General features: G+C 51.0%; 1 protein-coding gene across 1 annotated transcript in view; it reads left to right on the forward strand.

Moving 5' to 3' along the window:
* NUP214 (nucleoporin 214) overlaps positions 1-19159 on the forward strand; it is a 47502-nt gene extending 28343 nt beyond the window's left edge. Inside the window, exons 22-34 of the mRNA XM_078616016.1 lie at positions 588-661; positions 1504-1590; positions 2530-3102; positions 3628-3698; positions 4403-4445; positions 5649-7211; positions 8281-8354; positions 9632-9779; positions 11427-11594; positions 12176-12359; positions 17107-17330; positions 17933-17966; positions 18548-19159. Coding sequence (XP_078472142.1) covers positions 588-661; positions 1504-1590; positions 2530-3102; positions 3628-3698; positions 4403-4445; positions 5649-7211; positions 8281-8354; positions 9632-9779; positions 11427-11594; positions 12176-12359; positions 17107-17330; positions 17933-17966; positions 18548-18584 — 3280 coding nt within the window. The 3' untranslated portion in view covers positions 18585-19159. The remainder of the gene's footprint in view (positions 1-587; positions 662-1503; positions 1591-2529; positions 3103-3627; positions 3699-4402; positions 4446-5648; positions 7212-8280; positions 8355-9631; positions 9780-11426; positions 11595-12175; positions 12360-17106; positions 17331-17932; positions 17967-18547) is intronic.
* The last annotated feature ends 4498 nt before the right edge of the window (positions 19160-23657 follow it).

Consider the following 23657-nt stretch of genomic DNA (forward strand, 5'->3'; position numbering starts at 1 on the left):
GTTCAAAAATCGCAGCAGAGAACGCGCGTACATGTCAGAAGGTTAATTCTAGATTTGAAGCTTTCGTGACTGCAATAATTCATATTCTTAGGTTTTTTCGGTAAAGTCACGTAGGTAAAAAAATATATAATAATAATAAAATAATAATAAATGAAAAATAACTAAATTAAATCGCGACGTTTCGGAGGCAACACAAGTCTCCGTCTTCAGGTGGGACCGTCACAGCTACATTTACTGTATCAAGTGAAGAGAAATCCAAGAGACAAGATCTTAAATACTGGTTAAGGGGAGGGGGGAGGAGCTTATCTAAATGTGGCAGTCAGGGACTGGGAGGGTGAGGGGAGGGGGCGGGGCTAGAAGGGGAATGTGGGCGGGGCTAGAAGGGAAGGTGCAGCTGATACACCTCCACAGGGATTTCGGCCGATGTTGGCTTCCAAAACCAAACAATAGCAGCACTGTTAAACGCGGTGGATGTCAACAACTCGGTAAAATAGTCTAGTACCTGTAAAATAAGATGGTACAAATATGCAATATGTCCAGGCTAATGTGCGCCCCAAACCGATCGCTGCCATTGTGTGCGCTCGCAGCTGGGAGGATGACTTGAGGGCCTTGCGGGATGCGCTCAGCAGCACCCACATACAGTCGCCATCCGTGGCCCCCAGTAAGTACTCGGTTAAGGCGAGCACCGGTGCAGTTCCTCAACACATCCAACCTCGCCGTGTGCTCGCCCTCGCCTGCCTTTAACATCCCACCTTGAGCGACTTCCCTTCCCGTCTACCCCACTCCAGCAACCGTGGCCTCCTGTCAACACCTCCCATCACTGAGGGTGGAAGTGTGTGCTCTGCTTGCCAGGGTCTCTCACTGTCTGTGTCCTTGTCTCTCCATCTCTTGTGTCTCTGTTGATTTAGCTTTCTTCCCGTGTCGCTCTATCTCTGTCACCTGCTCTTGATGTCTCTGCCTGTCCCTATGTGCCTGTCTCTTTCTCAATGTTACCCGTCTGTACGTACCTTTGTATCTGCCCCTCCACCTCTGTCTCTTACCATCCTCACCAATTTCAAGATCCTCCCATGGACTCACCGCCATCTACTTCTTCTCTCTCATATAGCACAGCTACCCTCTCCCTGTCCTTCATGTAAGCAACCAAGGAATTTAGCAAAAACCCGCAATCAACTTCCTTCTTTGCTGCCCCCGCAGTGTTGAACTACACCGGCCTTTGGTCGTGCGCATCTCTGACTTGTTGCACGGTGGAAGTCCAGGCTAGGAGGCTTTCCTCTTTTCCACCTGTAGCTGAAGTCACTTAACAATTATCGCCTGAACTTTTCCACGCGTTGGTGTCATTTTTTTCTGCTGCTGCTGCTTGTCCTCCAAGCCTCCTGCCCCCACCCCTCATCAACTCTCTTTCGTTTCAAATCTCGAGCGTTGCCGTGAAAGTGAAGCGGCTCGCTTGGGGCTCACGCCCACCAACACCCTGCCTTGTCCCCCCCCCTTCCGTGGACCTCTTAGGTGCCAGCTTCTCGGTCGCCCGTGTGGCGCAGCTGCGCAACTTCCTGAGCAAGAGGACGACCATCGTCGTCAGGTCGACTGCACCAGGTCAGTCGGTCAGGTCCGGTGTTCGATCGGGGAGCGGACAACTATGAAGTTCACCTTGCGTTTCGCAAGGGAGGTGTCTTACTGCGTTGAGTAGTGGTTTCTGGCCAATATCCACAGCGGCGGTGCGGGGGCTATTGTGGCCTGACACATCAGCAGAGGAAGTGTTAGTCGTTATATACAGTCCTGGCCCCAGCAGAAGTACTAGTAGTAGCAACTTTTAGTATCGTCATTAGTCACAGCGGTAGCAGGAGTAATTGCAGTAATAGTAGCAGCAGAAATATTAGTTGCAGCAATAATAGCATGAGCAATAACATTCGTACTAGCAACAGTAGCAGTAGCTACTGTAATAGTAGCAGTAATTTCAGGAGCAATATAAGTAGCCTACGGAGTAATTTTAGCAGTAGCTGCAGTAGAAGTAGCATCTAGCAGCAGTTGTCTGGAGCTTCTGGTTTTGAGTACAGATGCATGCGGAGGTTGCTGGAAAATGTTTTAATGTACAAGGCAAACAACTTTAAGTGGAGTACAGGATGTGGGAGGAAAATGTTGTAGACGTTGCCAGGAAGAGGGGGTGAAGGTGGGTGTCGTACGTGTGTGGAATGGAGGTGGCCGGGTGCCTGAGACAGACTTTACAGTGTCATCCAAAAGTTGGTAATCATCAACGAAAATGCCTTAAACCAGGCGGTGATGCTTGGTGGTTGTGTGCGAACTATGCAATAACAGCTGTGAGATTTCGCAGAAGGAACCGATGGCAAAAATTTGGTGGCATCGATGGTGCTGGTCACGATGACCTTTCGGCCTAAGTTGACTCAGCCGTGCGCGTAGCTCTGCTGGACACAATTGACCATTAAGCACTTGTGCCTTCTCTATGCGCCCCCCTACCCCACACGCACCCCTTCCCCGCCCCCCCCGCCCCCCCCCGCCTACCACCTTCCCGAACAGCCAACTTGTCAGGCTCGGCCTTCCTGTCGACGCGCCGCACCCAGGACCTGGACGCAGCCAGCTCCGTGTCGTCAGTGGTGTGCCGGCCCTGCCTGGACGAGCTTGACGTGGAGCAGTTCGACGACGACGATGACGACGACGACGACGGGGAGGAATACGACGAAAACGACGACGACGGCGAGGACTCCGAATATGACGAGCAGATCTCTCGCGTCCGACCGTCGTTCCAAGCACCGCCGCCCCCTTCTGCCGCGCACCAGCCGCCCCCTCTCACCCAGCACGCACCGCTGCAGCGTACGGCGTCTGTGGCGCCGGCACGGGTGCCAAGTCTACCCGTCGCGAAGGGCGGCGGCGGCGGCGTCGCCACTGCTCCGAGCGCCACGCTCAAGTACGGCGCGCCGGGCATCGTGGGTGGCGAAGGATCCCACGAAATGCCAACCTTCGTGAACTCCAACAAGCCGGCCTCATCCGCCGCCCCTCCCTCGGGTCAAGGCCTCGGAGTCGGAATTCTGCTGCCCAGGCAGGCGGCGGCGGCCGCTGCCATCAGCCGCAATGCGGCCAGCAAGCCGGCGGGTGAGATGTGCCGAGCGAGTCACATGACTAAGTTTCGTCCAGCCTGCAGCCACTTGAAGCCGAGCCAGTTTTAAACGTTCCACAATAAAATTGTTATCGTCCACTGCGAGCATATTCTTTGGTTCTTTCGGTAAAGTCACGTCGGTAGAAAAATAAAAATAAAGTGAATAAAAAATAGAACGAAAGAATATTAATTCCTGCAGTCACGAAAGTTTTAAGTCAAAATTCACTGCGAGCATGTTGACTGCACTTAAGGGTGTTACTAGAGAGGAATAGTTTCCACCTGGGAATGTTTGTTGCATGTGTTTCTCATTTCAGAGTACATTCAGTTACTCCTGTCACTGCAAGTGCCTCATCAAATAAATTTTTTAAAGAATGTATTCGTCAGTTGCGCTAGTCGTCTATAGAAGCCTGTCGAACCTGTATTTGCGGGCCACGCCTCGGCTTCCCCGTAGTGTTTGCGAGGGCATGCGTTTATGTGCGTGTGTGAACGTGCGGTTCATGCGTTTTGTGTTTGTCTCTCAGTGACAAGTGCTCCGCTGACGGAGTCTACACTCAAGAACGTCCCGAAGGTGGTGAACGTCATGGACCTCTCGGTAATCCCTGCCGCTCTCGCTCCCAACGCCCCCGAGGGTCGCCGCTGCGTTTACTCCCACCCCTCTACCATCCTATCCAGAATAGCAAATTCATTTAATTCGATTGATTTCCATTCCGTAATTCTCCGCGTCTTTGGTTTCTTCCATCGAGTGACGTAATCTAAAAGATTGCCGTCGCAATTCTTTGGGGAGACCTTCATCCAGCAATAGATAGACCAGAACCGCCGATTCACTCCGCAAATCCTCATTGTTTGCAAGGGGATAGGGCCGTCATCATTACGGGTTTCAAATCCCCCCTCCGTGCACAGCTCCTAAAGAAACACGGGGTCACGGGGCTGCCACCTCACGGGCAGAGGAGGAGAGGGAGTGGACGCTGGCGTTGACGTAGTGTCACTCGAAGGCGGCATGCCTGAAAGTCGTGTGGCTGTGACTTTTTAAACCATTATATAAACCATTATATATACCATTAATGAAGCTTCAAGCTCAAGTCGGAGCCTGGGATGACCGACTCTCTTGTAAATGTATAGAACAGCTGCCCTGTGTGTTTTGGTGTCCTTTCCATGGTACATGTAATTATTTTGCCCTGCGCTACTCATGTATAACATCTCAAGGTACTTTTCAACACTCTTTAAGCAGAGGATGTTGTGGTGTGCATTCTCTGGTTGTTTGAGGCATTGATCGATGTCTTTGATTTTTTTTGGCAGACATTTGGAGCGAAACCTGCAACTAACGTGGTCACCAGCACAGGTAAAGTGTTTCGCAAGTCTTCCGCAGAACACCTGCAGATCAGCGGCACCGCGGTTAGGTTCAAATCCCAGTCCCGTGCTGGAGTGGGGAAGGGGGCGAGGAGGTCCGTCGTGGTCGGCACCGTGGGAATGTAGAATTTCCATCGACGCTGGCTCTGCACCGTTGGTGGAGGCTGGCGTCACGGCACGCTGGATGGCCCACATTGACGCCTTGCGTTAGATTGACGAGTACACGGCCATGTGCAACGTATATACACGTTACACACGATCGTGGGAACATCCCACAAAGTTGTTCCAATCGTCACAGGGCATATTTGTGCGTGGCGCGCATGCAGCAGACGTGTAGGTTAACTTCAGATTGATGGCGTGTTTTCCATTAAGTCATTTAGGACTCATTTGCAAGTCTTATTTTGCCTGAGTTCCATTGAGCGAATTAGATATTTTTCAAAGTGGCAATCATGTTACATGGGAAGGAATGGTATTCAGGGCTTCAGGTAGGATGCCACGGTGGCGAAATGTTAAATACTTTGCCTGGTATACAGGAGGTCGTGGGTTCTATCCTGACCCTGACGCCTGCTGTATATTTGGAGTTTGCATGTTCTCCCCGTGGTCGTGTGGATATTTCTCTGTGTCCTCCGTTTTTTCCCTCCACATTTAGAATCAAAATGCTTTTAGAGTATTTGGCTGATATAAATGTCCACGTGATAAGCCACTTCGTTTAGCTATCACTCGTCACCAGATCGCTTCTAAAAAGGAGCTGTGTAGCTCGGTTATCCTTACCTGGTAAGATAAAAAATTGTTTAAATCGTTTAGTTTCACAGAGTAAAGCGGGTCAATTTTATACACATGGACAATAAAGAGCCATCACCATGTACAATATAAATCTAGTAATCTGAACTAATGCATGGAACAGGCAGATGTACCCAGCACACATGGCCATGTGTGTGTGGGTACGTCTGCCTGTTCCAACACGTCTGGTCAGTGTGGAAGAGTAGGCCAATAATGTTCTCGAGAGGAGCTCTCCGGAGTTCCCTCTGTGTGAGGCACTTCCACGTGCAGTGGTACGGGCAAAGAGACAGCAAGGCTGGACATTAACCAATACCGTCAGCAGGGTGGCAGGTGGTTGCACATACGTATGTTGAACTTCTGCCAGTCGCTTTCGCGTTGCGTCTCCCCTCAACCCGTTCTGCGTCTGCCGCCACAGCTCCCGCCAACAAGAACATGGCCCCCAAACCCAGCGGCAGCGGCTCCAGCACCGCCGCGTTCTCCTTCGCGTCCCACTCGGCCTTCTCCGGGGGAAGCCCCTTCTCGTTCTCCACCGCCTCTGATGGCGCCGCGCCCACGGGGGGCAAGACGGCGACGACGGCGCCTTCGACGGAGGCCGCTGCCCCGCCGCAGCCTTCGTCGCAGGCCCCAGGAAGGGCCCCGGGTGGCGACGCCTCCTTCGGGCAATTCTTTGACATCTTGAAGACGGCGAACTGGAACCCTGGCGAGCCCGGCAAGACGCACCCCGGGGCTCCCTTCTCCCTGGCATCGGCGAGCAACGGACGTTCGCTCTTTGGCCAGCCGGCGCCCACCACGACCGCCACCACCACGGCTGCCAATGCCGCCAGTGCTGGAAAAGCCGCGGCGTTCTCCTTCAGTCTGCCGGTGACCACCGCCGCCCCCACCCCCACCGGCGCTGCCGTGGCTGCCACGCAGGGGCCTTCCCTTCCGTCCGCTTCAGCGGCTGTTGCACCGCCGCCACCGCCGCCAAACACTCTTTTAGTTGGTGACACGTCGCCACAAACTGTTCCTGTGGTTAGCAAAGCGCCAGTGCCATCAGCCGTGCCCGTGCCGCCGAGTGCCGGCGATGCCGCCCCGGCGCCGTCATTCGTCACAACCACGGTCACCGCCGCCGCTGTCGAGGAGCCTCCCTCTGCCGCCCTGGTTCCCAGCGCGATACCCGGGGCCGAGACACTGCCTCCACCGCCGCCAGCTCGCGTGCCGCAGCAGGAGACGCAGGATCCGGCGGGGGTGGCTGTGGTCGGTAGTGAGCGGCCGACGGCGGCCATGACGGCGCAGGTGTTTAGTTTTTGTATGCCCCCGGCGTCCGCTTCCACCCCGGCCCCCGGCACGGTGGCTCAGCCCACGGCGACCAGCGCCGTCGCACCAGAAGCGCCTTCGGCCGCGGCAGCGCCAGCGGCGGCAGGAGCGGCGACCGCCACTGCCGCCGCCGCCGTCCCCACAGGCGCCGCCTTCGGCGTTCCGTCGGCCTTTGGGCAGCCGCCCAGCACGGGTGTGGGGACCTTCGCCACGTCCACCCCGCTCGCGACACCGCAGCCCCAACAGCAGCAGCAGCAGCTGCAGCAGCAGCCGCAGGAAGCGGCGGGGGCGCCCGCAGCCGCATCGACGACGCCGGCCTTCGGCTTCGGACAGCCATCGGGGGAGGCGTTTGGGGTCGCCCCGGCATTTGGCGTGGCCGCCCCCACCTCGGCGCCCGCGGCCGCCACGGTAACGGCCCCGACGGCCGCACCCCCGTCAACGTCCGCCGGCCCATTTGCCGGGACGACACCGCCGGTGTTTGGTGCGACTTCTGGATCTGGAGTTGGCCTTTTCGGTGGTGGCACAGGCTCGACTGCCGGAGGGTTTTTTGGACAGCCGAGCGCGGGCGTTGGTGGCGCTGGCAGCGCGTTTGGGCAGGCGGCACCGGCTGCTGCTGCTCCTGTAAGCGGTGCGACGACCGGGACGGTGGCGACCACCGGCTTTGGATTTGGCTCCACTTCCGGTGCGGATCGGTGCACGAGTGCGATTATCACAAACACACACTAACATTTAAACTAAACTATTGTTCAGACACACCGAGTTACATAGCTCTTTTACAGAAGCGACCTGGCCACAAATGATAGCTCAACAAAGTGGCCTATCATTTGGAAATTTACAGTGGCCAAATACTCTAAACGCATGTTTCTAAATGTGGAGGGTAAAACCAGAGGACCCGGAGAAAAATCCATGCGACCATGGGGAGAACATGCAAATTCCAAATATAGAGCAGGCCTCCTCTGTATAGAGCAGCCTACTGTATACCAGGCGAGGTAGTTAACATCTCCTAGCCACCATGGCGCTTCCTCAGCAGAATGGGAAGGGAGAAGGGCCTTCAAGGCCACGAGAGAAAAAGTCCAAGCACAGACTTGTAAAGAGATGCGTAGAGGCAGAAAGAAAAAAGAAACGGACCGAGCAAAATATGGAGATGTGCAGAGAATGACGCGATAAGAAACCGAGGTGCGTTATAAAGAGTGGGAAAGGCAGAAACCTTGAGAGACACGGAGAAAGCCATGGAGATAGACACATGGAGAGGTGCACAGAATCGGATAGAATTGGAGAGTCTTGGACAAAGACAAAGGAGAAGAAAACCCCATGTAACAGAAGAGGGCAGAGATGTATAGAGAGAGAGACTGTGAATGACAGACAGAGAAATGTGGAGAGAGACAGACAGATGTTGATAAGAGACAGTGATAAGAGGGGACACTGATCGATAAGGAGCAATACGGAGACAAAGGGTGATAATTGCCCTTCGACAGTAGGTGTTGCTCATCTTTTTACTTGCCCGACGCTCATTCTGCAGAACTGTAATGAACCAATTAAGGTGAAAAGCTAAAGAGAAATATACCTTCTAGCAAAAGTTGTTGATGAAGTGGCATTTCCTTGCTGATGAGACTGACGTTGAGGCCGTTTGCTTTGTTTAAACGCCGCAGGGGAACGTGAGCGCGGAAGTCGTATACTTCACTTTGGTCTCGTGGGTGTTGCGTAGGCAGTACGTAAGTACAGATCGCGTTGCCTCGTGTGTTCCTCTCTAGGCTTTGGATCGCAGTCCTCGTCGGCGCCTGCCTTCGGACAGCCAGCAGCGGGTGGTGGAGGGGCCTTTGGGCAGGTGAGAGACACCTTGGGTGCACTGGAACTTCCCAATTACTGAAGGCCAAATAAAGACAAATGCGAGGTTGTTGATAGAAAACATTCAGACCTAAAAAGGGGCCCAAACCAAGACACGTTGTAGGACCACCCTAGGATTCGGTGCAAACACCCCGTGGCACACAAAGCCACACTCGGTCAACTTCTCAAATGTCCTGGGTCGATGCCTCCAAAGCTCTTGTTTCTTGTGTACCCATAAACTGTTCTGCGAGCCCCTGCCAGCATATAGGTTTTATGTTTCATTTAGACAATTCGCGTTTAGAGTAGTTGGCTACAATAAATGTCCACGTGATAAGCCACTTCGTTGAGCTATCATTTCTGGCCAGGTCGGTTCTGAACAAGAGCTCTAGAGCTCAGTGGGTCTTACTTGCTCAAATAAAAAATAGTTTTTAATAATTTAAAAAAGTTCTCAGTTTTAATAACGTTTACAAGTAGATACCACCTTGGTCGTTTCATTATACTTAATTGCATTAAACTAATTATGGGCCATTTCATCGTTAAGAACACTTTTATATGACCACTCCTGTGCAATTTAAATCCGACAGCCGCATCACTATCACCGCAAAGCGGGGGCAGAAGGCTGAGGTTTAGATACCGTAAATCGTTTTGTTTATTTGTAAACTAAATAGAACAAATGAGACTCCACGAGCATGGCACCCGCATAGCACCCAAGCGCACAGGGTCCCTAAATTCCATGCAACAGAATACAGGGGTCGGAAACCAAATTAACAAGAAGAGCCATATTTTTCCGAATTCGGTTAAAAAATATTTCAAGAGGCGCAATGCACTGCGTGGTGAATACGAGACGAAGGGACCCTAATAAATAACTTTCACGAAGCCGTCCTTAAAAGAGCCGCAGGTTGCCGACTCCACGGGGAGTACTCGCACACGCACACTTGGCATCAGCAGCAGCTCTGATTGGTAGCCCCACATGACCACACCCCACGTGAACACCACCATCACGTCCCGAGAGAGGTCACAGGTGTATGCTTACCGCAAGTTTGATACCGCTGTCCTAAGTCATTACGCGCGGTGACTATTCTTGGTTTTCCCACTTGAGATCAGCAGTGACGACGATGGTAATAATCGCGATGGTGATGGTTACCAAGGTTGTTGACAATCATTCGGATGCCGATAAGGACGGCGATGGTTGTGATGATGATGGAGCGGCCCGGATGCTCCGTCTCATTGTAACTTTTGTCGTTCTCCGGTCCGTCATTGTCGTCCCTGTGCCTCCAGCCGGCAGCGGGCAGTGCGGGGTCGCTGTTCGGCGGCACCGGTGGGAGCGGCTTCTTCAGCGGCCTGGGCAGCAAGCCAAGCCAGGAGGCGGCCAACAAGAACCCTTTCGGACAGACGAGCGCGGGAGGCCTCTTCGCAGGCAGCAGTAGTGAGTCGTGGTGGCGAAATGCTAACTCCCTCGCCTGGTATGCAGGAGGTCCTAGGTTCGATCCTGACCCCGACGCCTGCTGCTGTATATTTGGAGTTTGCATGTTTTTCTCTCCCCGTGGTCGCGTGGATTTTTCTCTGGCTCCTCTGGTTTTTCACTCCACATTTAGAAACACTCGTTTATAGTATTTAGCTGCTATAAATTTCCACGTGATAAGCCACTTCTTTGAGCTATTATTTGTGATAGCCAGGTCACTTCTGAAAAAGAACTATATAACTCAGTGGGCCTTACCTGGTAAAGTAAAATAGTTTGAGTCCGGCCAGCAATCGGAGTGAGCTGTGGTGGTGCCGTCAATGTTAGGTCTCCAAGACACAGTAAAGCCCTTGAAGCTTGACTATAATTCGGGGAGGGAGAACATTTCTGGTTGTGGGTGATGTATAGCATACTGCAAGTATTGAAATCTTTCATAATTACTTTATATTTGAATCGTCTTAAGTCAAAGTAGATTTCCTGCTCAAATGAACATTGAGGTGGTCACATTTTTCCCATTTACGGCCCTGAGCCGCTGGTGAAAACGTCACGTTCCTATGGCACGGGCGAGTCTATCTACAGGGCAACCACTGTTGACTTCCCTACAGAGTGGTGCTTCATTTATCGACCCTAGAGAGATGATGGATCAGGTCTAACCTCCAACCACAATGTGAACTCGGCAACCTTCCGATTGCGAGGAGGTCGCTCGACCGCTCAACCACCTGGCAGGATTGTAACGTAACGCAGAACTATTTATTTGTTGTTTTATTATATATTTTTTATATATGATAAAATTACGTTAAATATATGTAAGTAAAATTAAAAAAATTGTTATTTACGCAAAATATTTTTACGCAAAAGATTTTGTACATGTTTATATTTCTAATTTATTTTCTTGTATTTATTATTATACTTATATTAAAATGTATGCTTTTTTAAGCTATTTATTATACAATTGTTTATTCAACGCTTAATAGGATAATAATGTGAAGCAAAACGTTTATAATTTTGGCCTGGAAAAGAAAATTACATTTGCTCAGTTTAATTCACATCGCAATTATCGTGATGGGTTACAAATATTTTTTTTATTTTGTAAAAAATAAATCTTTAAAATAAAAACCAGGCCACACCTAGCAGAGCAGAGGGGGCATGCAAGGGAACGGGTTCACCAGATTCCAAACAACAAATAGGTATCTGGCTTTAGAATTGGTAGTGCACGCTGGTGTGTCGTCTCCTACCACTCACGGATTTCCGCAGGAACGGTGTTTAAGGGGCTTAGTTTGCTTTCTTAAAGAATGCTTCTGGATAACATGAGTCTGGAAGGCCAAGTGGATATTGAACTGAAAATGTTTTAATTTTACGCAGAGACCCATCCTGACTAATCCTAAAACTGATTCTTATTTGTGTTGTTTTGTTTTTATTTCTCCATCTCACATGATAATTTACATATAAGTTGTACATTACAGATTCCTAAATTAACGATTTCACGCGTGCATCGTAATCTTGGCACTATCGTGTGATCCACCCCACACATTTACGCCACCCCACACCCCACCCCTGCCCATCTCGAACCACCTCTGCCCATCTCGAACCACCCCTGCCCATCTCCCTCTGCAGACCCCCCGAGTCTGTTCGGGGCATCGGCCCCCGCATTTTGTTCCCCTGCGTCGGGGACCGGCGGCTTTGGTGAGCAAAAGCCGGCGGGGGCCGGAGGGACGTTCAGCGGCGGCGCCAGTGTGGCAGCGCAGGGCTTCGGTGCCATCAGCAGCCCCTGCAAGACGCCAGGTGACCAGCGATCGCCTCCTCGTGTTCGTTCACGCTCACACTTGCGGATCGACCCGCTGCCCCATGCTGCACGTATCGGGGCGGTTTTTGGCCGACCGTCGAACAAAGACGGTCGCGGCATCGCCCGCTTTCAGACGTGTCTTCTGTGGCCATCTGGAACGCGCTCCGCCTTCCGATATTAGGAAACCACTGGAGCTGCGCACTTTTCAATCATCTAGATTGACAAACTCATTTCTTTAGAACTGCTTTTTGTGTTTAGATTGTTGTCCTTCCTCCGCACCTCCGATTAGTACGATTGGCTACGTACGGTGTGGAAAAAGTTCAACGTACATAAGTGTGAACGGGTCCTGGGCCTCCCGTGGATTGACATGGCACTAAATGAGTACCGGGGTGCAGTGTGCAAACATCGGCGCAAAGGAGGCGACAGAGGGGCATGGTCCTGGCTCCGCTGCCACCTCGTGCGCCGTGCCGGCCTTAATAGGTACTCGCTGACACCACTTTTCCCCAACCGTCTCTACAAGCGAAATATTTGTTGGTGAATGTACGTGTGTTGTGCGTGTTGTGCGTGTGTCGCGCGTCAGGCTTTGGGGGACCGCCAGCCTTCGGGAGCCCCCCGTCGTTTGGGGGGAGTCCCGCTTTTGGGGCAGCGCCGGCGTTCGGGGCGGTGCCGGCGTTCGGGAGCCCGGTGCAGGCCGGGGCAGCGCCCTCGGCGCCCTCCAAGGTGTTCGGCGAAGGCACCGTCGCGGCGTCATCCGGCAGCTTCGGGTACTGCAGCCGCAGAGCAGCAATACAACCAGCACAAGCACTATCATCACTACCACCACCACCAGCACTGTCATCACTACCACCACCAGCACCACTGTCATCACTACTACCACCACCACCACTGTCATCACTACCACCACCAGCACCACTGTCATCACTACCACCAGCACCACTGTCATCACTACCAGCACCACTGTCATCACTACTACCACCAGCACCACTGTCATCACTACCACCACCAGCACCACTGTCATCACTACTACCACCAGCACCACTGTCATCACTACTACCACCACCACCAGCACCACTGTCATCACTACCACCAGCACCACTGTCATCACTACCACCAGCACCACTGTCATCACTACCACCAGCACCAATGTCATTACTACCACCAGCACCACTGTCATCACTACCACCACCACCACTGTCATCACTACCACCACCAGCACCACTGTCATCACTACCACCACCACCACTGTCATCACTACCACCACCACTGTCATCACTACCACCACCACTGTCATCACTACCACCACCACTGTCATCACTACCACCACCACTGTCATCACTACCACCACCACTGTCATCACTACCACCACCACTGTCATCACTACCACCACCACTGTCATCACTACCACCACCACCACTGTCATCACTACCACCACCACCACTGTCATCACTACCACCACCACCACTGTCATCACTACCACCACCACCACTGTCATCACTACCACCACCACCACTGTCATCACTACCACCACCACCACTGTCATCACTACCACCTCCACCACCACTGTCATCACTACCACCTCCACCACCACTGTCATCACTACCACCACCACCACCACTGTCATCACTACCACCACCACCACTGTCATCACTACCACCAACCACCACTGTCATCACTACCACCACCACTGTCATCACTACCACCACCACCACTGTCATCACTACCACCACCAGCACCACTGTCATCACTACCACCACCACCACCACTGTCATCACTACCTCCACCACCACTGTCATCACTACCACCACCACCACTGTCATCACTACCACCACCAGCACCACTGTCATCACTACCACCACCACCACCACTGTCATCACTACCACCAGCACCACTGTCATCACTACCACCACCAGCACCACTGTCATCACTACCACCACTGTCATCACTACCACCACCAGCACCACTGTCATCACTACCACCACCACTGTCATCACTACCACCACCACTGTCATCACTACCAGCACCACTGTCATCACTACCACCACCACCACTGTCATCACTACCACCACCACCACTGTCATCACTACCACCACCACCACTGTCATCACTACCACCACCACCACTGTCATCACTACCACCACCACCACTGTCATCACCACTACCACCACCACCACTGTCATCACTACCACCACCACTACCACTGTCATCACTACCACTACCACCACCACTGTCATCATTACCACCACCACCACCACTGTCATCACTACCACCACCACCACTGTCATCACTACCACCACCACCACCACCACCACTGTCATCACTACCACCACCACCACCACTGTCATCACTACTACCACCACTGTCATCACTACCACCACCACTGTCATCACTACCACCACCAGCACCACTGTCATCACTACTACCACCACCACCACTGTCATCACTACCACCACTGTCATCACTACCACCACCAGCACCACTGTCATCACTACTACCACCACCACCACTGTCATCACTACCACCACTGTCATCACTACCACCAGCACCACTGTCATCACTACCAGCACCACTGTCATCACTACCACCACCACTGTCATCACTACCACCACCACCACTGTCATCACTACCACCAGCACCACTGTCATCACTACCACCTCCACCACCACTGTCATCACTACCTCCACCACCACTGTCATCACCTACCACCACCACTGTCATCACTACCACCACCAGCACCACTGTCATCACTACCACCAGCACCACTGTCATCACTACCACCACCAGCACCACTGTCATCACTACCACCACCACCACTGTCATCACTACCACCACCACCACTGTCATCACTACCACCACCACCACTGTCATCACTACCACCTCCACCACCACTGTCATCACTACCTCCACCACCACTGTCATCACTACCACCACCACCACTGTCATCACTACCACCACCACTGTCATCACTACCACCACCAGCACCACTGTCATCACTACCACCACCACCACCACTGTCATCAATACCACCAGCACCACTGTCATCACTACTACCACCACCACCACTGTCATCACTACCACCACTGTCATCACTACCACCACCAGCACCACTGTCATCACTACTACCACCACCACCACCACTGTCATCACTACCACCACCACCACTGTCATCACTACCACCACCACCACTGTCATCACTACCACCACCACTGTCATCACTACCACCACCACCACTGTCATCACTACCACCACCACCACCACTGTCATCACTACCACCTCCACCACCACTGTCATCACTACCACCTCCACCACCACTGTCATCACTACCACCACCACTGTCATCACTACTACCACCACCACCACTGTCATCACTACCACCACCACTGTCATCACTACCACCACCAGCACCACTGTCATCACTACCACCACCACCACCACTGTCATCAATACCACCACCACCACTGTCATCACTACCACCACCACCACTGTCATCACTACCACCACCACCACTGTCATCACCACTACCACCACCACCACCACTGTCATCACTACCACCACCAGCACCACTGTCATCACTACCACCACCAGCACCACTGTCATCACTACCACCACCAGCACCACTGTCATCACTACCACCACCAGCACCACTGTCATCACTACCACCACCAGCACCACTGTCATCACTACCACCACCAGCACCACTGTCATCACTACCACCACCAGCACCACTGTCATCACTACCACCACCAGCACTGTCATCACTACCACCACCACCAGCACAATCATCACTACCACCAGCACAATCACAATCATCACTGTCAACACGACTATCACTATCAGCACTACCAACACTACCAGCACTGTCATTACTATTATCAGCATTGTCATCACTACCAACAGCACCATCACTATCAGCACTATCAACAAGACCAGACCTATCATCACTACCAGCACCATCATCATCGTCACTACCACCAGCATATCTGTGGTCACTAAGACCACCACCAACAACATCATAATCACCAGCAGCACCACAACAATGACCACCACTCCCACCATGATGGTGATACTGGTCATGGTGATGGGAACTCTTCATGATGATGATTTGTTTTTGATAGAGCCGCCCTTCTTCGTGCCGGGGGACGTCTCGGAGCATGTTACAGGCGATAAGCCCCGCACATCTCATCTCATCTCTCATCTCAATACATTTCAAAGGGCACCCCCCCCCCACCCCAGTGGCAGCTGTCCCTGTGTGGTACACGATGACTCAGCATTAGTCTGCCATTTGGCGCGGATGATTGCTGCTGGGCGTAACTCCAATTGAGCACCATTGGAACCTCATTTGCCAGTAACAAAATATGAGAACATTTTTTTACCCTTTTATCTGGCAACAAAACTGAGACCTTTTTTTACAAGGAGTCATGTTTGCATTGACTCATACTCTGATGGTGCATTGTCTTTGAGTTGTGCGCCTTTTGGCGTCATCTGGCCCAACACCATGTGAGACTAGGCTCTAATAAAAGCTGTCTCGGGCGTGGACCAATCAATTTCAAGGACAGTGCATACATTATCAGAGTTGTGTTTTTTGTTTGCATTCCAAGTGCAGGTATTGTGGTCAATGCAAACATGACTCCTTGTAAAAAAGGTGTCAGTTTTGTTGCCAGATAAAAGGGTAAAAAAACAATTATCCAATTGAGCATTTAGAAGGACATTTTTTGTTTATTCGTAAAATTTGTGCCATGATGCCAGCACACAATGAATGACATCAAAGGATATTTCATGTCCACTGTGAAGCAGACGGTGCAGAGTATTTTAATTGTTAATATAATGTCGGTATTAATCAGGGCGGCCTGTGGGATTCTAATCGTGAGCCTCTGCAACAAGTGGCGAACGCATTACCGTTGGGCAGTGTCTCCGCCCTGATGACGATGACGAAGATGATGATTATGATTATTACGATTATGATGACTGCACTGTGATTATGCTGACTCTTAATGATGTCGTTGATGGCAGTTATGAATGAATGTTGACGACTGCGGTGTAATGTTGACAACAGGGATACTAATTTGTGTGGCGATCGCAATAGCCGTGATAATGCCGATGACGGCAGCGATGCTACCAATTGCTGATGGCGTCCTTGATGACAGTGATATTGCTCTCACACTACCTGTCAGTTGACGAGTCAACCTCGAACCCAATGTAAAAAACAAGCGTCACAATGTGGTCACTATGCACTTTTCGGCAATTAATTCCCTTTTTTTGCTCTGGTTTCTGTCGCGTGCGTCGCGTGCGTTGGCCCGCATGTTGTGTTTAGCTTGTTTCACACGACTTGTACAAACCGTGCAGAGTCGATTCTTTGCCTGTGCGATTTGTCCACCCTCGCGTTGCGCGAGGATTTTTATTTCGCTTCATCGGCGAAAGTTTTGGCTGACGATTTAGCTGGTGATGCCCCGGCTCACTCTTCTCTCCTTTCCCCACCCCTCGCCGCGTCCGTCCCCATCTCCTCCGCCACGGCAGCTTCGGTGTGGTGGGCTCGGCGCCTTCGTTCGGGAACCTCGCCAACCAGGCCAACCTCCCGAGCTTCGGCTCGGTGGGCGCAGTATCGGGTGGCACCACCACCTTCGGTTCGGCCCCGACTGGATTTGGGGCCCCGGCCCAGGGGTTTGGCGCCCCCGTCCAGGGCTTCGGCGCCCAGCCCACCACATTCGGTGGATTCGGTGGCGGTGGTGGTGGTGGCACCGGTGAGAAGCCGTTCGCTTGGACACATATATAAGACATAAAAAAACCCGTATAGTCTCAAGAGACTGTTTGGGGCGAGTGTTGTTACCGGGCACCTATAAAGGCCGGCACAGTCCACGAAGGGGGTGGGTGTCCAGCACCACGCCTGGCCACCTTTGTCTCCCTAGAGTGACGATTTTCACAAACCACACCAGGTCCTCATTTGAGGCTGAGTCAACCTAGGGGAGGCGCAGGAATGGCTAAGATAATTAATCGTCACTGGTGTTGGCCGTGAACAGGATTTAAACTTGGGTCCCCGGGTTCGTAGCTTTGCATGAACCACTCCACACATGTACGCATACGTACACACACAGACAAATAGAAGCTATCGGTGATAATGGGGCAGCCCTGCAAAATCTCACGTCACTGCTGACGGAGAGACCTCCACTAGAACGAGCTCTTAGAGAGCCCCTCTGGGTGGTATATTGGTCTGCTCTTCCACGCTGGCCACAGGTCTTGGAGGAGCTGGGAGTGGCTTGGCACACGTGATATGACCTCTCTGTTTGTGGTGCATGGCGGTTGTGTCGTGTTGCATTGTAACAACTTTGGGATTTTGTTTTGGCAGGTTTTGGCAGCACTGGATTTGGATCTCAGTCCACGTAAGTGTTCACACTCAACGTATCATTGAACAAGAAGGTGGCTTCGGATAATCAATCAATCAAACTTTATTATAAATGGAGCGCCCTTGGCAATAAAATCATCTGAGCGCTTCACTTATTGCATCATTAAAATTTTAGATGCACGAAATCGTGAAAAGCATATAAAAAGAGTTTATAAATTACATATTTAGCCGCATGTTAAAACCTAAACACCTTCCTTATCAGATAGTGTTCACGGTACACTCCACATGATCAAAACACCCTACATGCTGCACCATGAACACCCTACACCCTGTACCACGAACACGCCGCACCATGATGGTCAAATAACCCTTGTGACCCGCACGGTTTGTGGAGGTCATAATCCAACAGTGGACATTGTTTCCAACGTGGCATGGTTTCTATGCGCAGTATTGATGAGCAGCAGTAGCAAACACCCGCTGCAGGAAAAGTTAAAGCTTGCGAGTAAGTTTTCCGTGTAACGCGTTTTCCGTGTAACGCATTTTCCGTGTAACGCGTTTTCCGTGTAACGTGTTTTCCGTGTAACGCGTGTGGTTGCCTCTGTGTTTGTGCCGTTGCAGTCCCTCTGGATCTGCGTTCTCCGGATGGAGAAGCTGAAAATCGCCGTTTGCGAATTTAATCGGTGGCTTGTTAGTCCGAGTTCTGTTTATGTTTTTGTATGATTCGTTCTGAACCAGTTGGCAATAAAAAAAATATGCACAGGCGGTCGCCAGAGTCGGGAACTGACTTTATTGACGATGTTTGTATCATAGTCGCTTAGCTGACTTGACCGATGTCTTGAGTGGTAATATGGAGTTGGGTAATGGTCAAGAAGGGCGTGGGTAAGGTACGAGGTGTGGTAACAGTCGATACACAGTGGGAGGGACACGGGACTGCAGCTGCGGCGCTGTCGCATCTGACGATGAAGGGGCAAGTGATCACCTGCCTCTTCATCTGATGATGAAGCTGGAGCCACAGCAGTGTAGACCTTCTGGCTTTGATTGCAGAACATCGAAACAATCCCTCCAAAGACAGCTGGACAAAATTGTTCTTCTTCTGCTGGTAAAGCCCCTTTTAGCAGTGAATGCCACGGGTCAATGTCCTGTTAACTCTACAGCTGCGTTTTCTGTTTGTATCATCCTCTCTGAAAATGGCCATTGCTATTTCCCAATGAATAAAAGGCTCTGACAATGTTTTATTTAGTTAATGGTTGTGGTGGTTGTATCGTTTCATCGGCCTCTTCCTCGACTCGTCCCAGCTGCAAGAGACCCTCATTTGACAGTTCCTCACCCCATTGGTATCAAGCAACTCCACGACGTCCGACTCCTCCACATTGTCGAGTCCAGCTTGGATTTAAAATGTTTATTAGTTGTCTGCTGGTCACTGTATTTCGTATCGGAATCGCCTCCAGTGCTGTTGCTGCTGGCGGCAATAAAAGTTGTTTAAAAGTAAAAAGTCTGTCCGCCCCGTGGAGAAAAATTCCTCCCCGCAGTGCAATAACCACTGCGCCACCGCTCCTAACGGAACACAGCAACATCCGCCATCCACCACGAAGTGGCGCTGACCTCACGACGGCGCTTGTGGCAGGCGAGGTGCACTTTGAGGCCACGTGAAGTGTTGAAGGCTCCCTGGCAGGAGGTCACGGAACAGACCCCGGTGCCATGGGTTGACTGAGATGACTGGCAGATTGCACCAGCTGTGCATCCCACGGTGACTACTTGCTTCTATTTTATCAGCCTTGCACTTTGCTCTTTGTTGTGAGCGTCGCTCCTCGGCCCTCAGTTGTTGCTGGATAGCGACTGCCTCCAACTGCCCAGTACCATTCTTCACGAACTTCCTCCACTGAGGCCGATCTAAACACCACTGGTGCCAGTCATCGGCAAGTCCACTCAACTTCGCATCCTTCTGTGCCACATCAGTCCATCTCTTTTATAGCCCGTTTAGAACCATATATCCGGCCAAACAAGCTGCTTGGGCATGCGGTGGCTGGGCAAGCAGGCGACATGACCCAACCAACGCAGCCTTGCCTGCTGGAGGAGCTCACTGTTGGGACTGTGTCCAGAACTTTCAAGGATCTGTGAGCTCCTTACACAATCCAGTCTGGTTACACCCAGGATGGATCGTAGGAAGGCCAGCCTGAATGTTTCAAACCGGCGCAGATGTTCCATTAGAGGGGTCCATATTTTTCAAGCTGGACAAGCTGGCTCCGTTAAAACCACGAACCACGAGGCAGCCTTCCCACGACGCTCGCTGGCTCTCAAGAGACGCCATCCTTGCTAAGCGAATCAGGAGGCACCTTGAAAGGATCGCGTCCCTCAGTGGTCTTCCCTGCTGATCGAGTTGTCTACAGAGCTGCCTGCAGGAAAACTAACGAACTTGTCCTTGCCTCACGTTCTCCTACATTGCAGAACAGGAAAACCACGCATCCTTTGGAAAACCCTCAAGGATCTTCTACATCCTGGTAGCAACATGGTCCCTCACCTTAGCGATCCCCTGGCCTCACTGAAACTTGCTACCTCTTTCAAAACTTACTTCAACAAGCTGACCACCTTCGCAAACTCCTGCACGTCTTCCCTCACATCGCACCATCGTACCCCGCTTACGTTTTCTGAAATTGAAAGCACTCAACAAGACACCATTCTAACCACGTTCAAGCCGGTGTCTTCAAAAGACGTTTTCTCTTTTATTTAATCACTTCACATGAAGTCATCTCCACTCGATGTCCTCCCAGGTTCCTTGTTCAAGCAATGTGCTCCAGAACTCACCATCATGATCAGGAACATCACAAATGCCTCATTCTCTATGGGGTGTTTTCCGTCGAAACTCAAATCTGGCCTTGTTTCCCCCTGTTAAAGATACCAAGTCTCGACCCTGATAACCCGTCTAGCTATCGTCCCATCACTAATCTCTCGAACCTCTCAACTCCTCGAAAGACTCGCCCAGCTAAAACCCCACATCACCTCCTCCCCAAACTACTGCTCCTTCCAGACAGCTTACCGTCAAAACTACTCCACAGAAACGGCACTCACGAGAGTGCTCTATGACATTTTAATGATTATTGACTCCGGCTCCATCGTTGCTCTTGTAAGTCTGGACATTTCATCAGCCTTTGACACCGTCAACCACTCGCTCCTTACTTCCCTCCTGAAATCCGACTCCGGTATATGTGGCTCAGCACTCGAGTGGATACTGTCGTACCTTTCTGATCATCAATCCTCAGTCAGGGTGGGCTCGTCCACTTCTCCTGAGACAAAAGCATTATGTGGCGTCCCCCAGGGCTCCGTTCTCGGTCCCCTGCTGTTCACAGCCTACACTTCTCCGATCAGCCGCCTCATCTCAAGCTTCGGTTTAAAGCACCACTCATATGCAGACGACACTATTCTGTTCACCGCTATCAATTCTACCAATGCGTCTGGATTTGAGAGGCTCTCGGAATGCACCACTGCCCTGCAACAGTGGTTCTCCGCAGACAATCTTGCCCTTCATCCGTCAAAGTCAGTGGCCATCATCTTAGGTACCAGGCAACGTCTCAACTCATCCGTGCTCCCAACACACATACACGTCTTTGGTCACAGCATCAGGTTCACTAATCACTTCAGCTACCTCGGTGCCATCCTAGATTCAACTTTATCTTTCAACCGTCAAACCAATCATATCATCAGTTCATGTAACTTTCACCTGAAGGCTCTCGGAAACCTATGTCCTCTCGTCTCCACTGAAACTTCCAACACATTGGCACATTGCATAGTTGGGTCTCGCCTCAACTATTGCAACTTCGTCCTAGTCCGGTCCTCCTCTGGCAACCTCAAACAACTTCAAAGACTACAAAACAACCTGGCACGCGTCGTCATTGGCCGCACTCATCCCCGTCTCGACTCGCTTGCCTGTCTCCGTGCACTCAATTGGCTCCCCATTGCCAGCAGGGTCACATATAAGATCGCCTGCCTCTGCCACCATGCCTTCACAACTGCCTGCCCCCCGTACCTCTCTTCATTATTGACGACTTGCAGCGCAGCACACGGCAGATGCCTTTGCAGCGCGACTCACGACCTCCTCTTGATACCAAGATCCAGGATGGTCACGTCAATGTGCCGCTTCTCGGTGGCTGCCCCAACAGTCTGGAACGCAATTCTTCTGCACATTCGCAGCATCACCTCAATCGTCTCCTTCAAGAGACACTTAAAACTCACCTTTACAACCACGCGCTTTAGAGCGACTCTGAGCTTGGCTCCGCGCCTCTGAGTTGCGGCCGTTACGTCCGCAAATTTGCTCGCGTTATAAATTGCATTATTATGTATTATTATTAAGGACCACTGGGCTATATAGCTCTTACTTTTTGGGTCTTTCGGTGAAGTCACGTAGATAGAAAATAAAAATCACGACGTTTCGATCGCAACACAAGCAATCGTCTTTTTCTATCTACGTGACTTTACCGAAAGACCAAAAGAGTTTGAATTCCTGCAGTCACGAAAGCTTTAAATCAAGATTTATACTGTATAGCTCTTTTAAAGAAGTGATCTGTCCACAAATGATAGCTCAACGAAGTGGCTTATCATCTGGACCAATACACTATAAACGCATAAATCTTGACTTAAAGCTTTTCTGACTGCAGGAATTCATATTCTTTGGGTCTTTCTGTAAAGTCACGTAGATAGGTTCAAAGAAAATAACAAAAAACTACGACGTTTCGATCACAACTCAAGCGATCGTCATCCTCCTAAATGACAATCGTCATCCTCCTGATGACGATCGCTTGAGTTGTGATCGAAACGTCGTAGTTTTTTGTTATTGTTTTTGAACCTATCTACGTGACTTTACCGAAAGACCCAAATAAAACTGTAAACGGCACGTCTCTAAATGTGGAGTGAAAAACCGGAGCACTCGGAGAAAAATCCACGCGACCACGGGGAGAGAGACACGCAAACTCCAAATATACAGCAGGCGTCAGGGTCGGGATTGAACCCACGAACTCCTGTAAACCAAGTGAGGTAGCTACCATCTCGCTACTCCACCACTGATCACCCCAAAATCAGCAAGCTCTTCAACCACCTCTGGTATGTTTCATCTAATTATTTGTAATTATTAGTAAAAATGAATGTCAACTTACGATCATCATTTTTTGTACACTTCATGACATTTAGTTGGCCAGGAACGCAACCCCTGAGTTTAACATGTATACGGCAAATTAGAGTTCGCTTTAAGTCATTTCCATGGTGGCGAGGTGTTAACTCCCTCGCCTGGTGTACAGGAGGTAGTGGATTCGATCCCGACCCTGACGCCTGTTGTATATTCAGAGGCTTGCATGTCTCTCTCCCCGTGGCCGCGTGGATTTTTTTCCGGGCCCTCTGATTTTTCCCCTCCACATTTAGAATCGACATCACGCGTTCAGAGTATTCGGCTGCTGTTATTTCCACACGAGAAGCCCACTTCGTTGAGCTATAATTTCTGGCTAGGTCGCTTCAGAAAAAAAGAGCTACATAACTCAGCGTGGCCTTACTATGGTAATATATTCTGGCCGAAACGGTGAGAATTTTATTTTATTATGTTTTATTGTAATTATTTTATTATTTCCCTTCTACGTGACTTTACCGAAAGAACCAAGAAGATGGTAAAATATTTTAAAACAGTTTTTAGTAGTTTATTTTCTATAGGAACGCATCCCTTAACGTATAGCGGGGTTGTCCCAATAGT

Source organism: Lampetra planeri, chromosome 49 (genome assembly GCF_965212315.1).
Source record: "Lampetra planeri chromosome 49, kcLamPlan1.2.h2, whole genome shotgun sequence".
Lineage (NCBI taxonomy): Eukaryota > Metazoa > Chordata > Hyperoartia > Petromyzontiformes > Petromyzontidae > Lampetra > Lampetra planeri.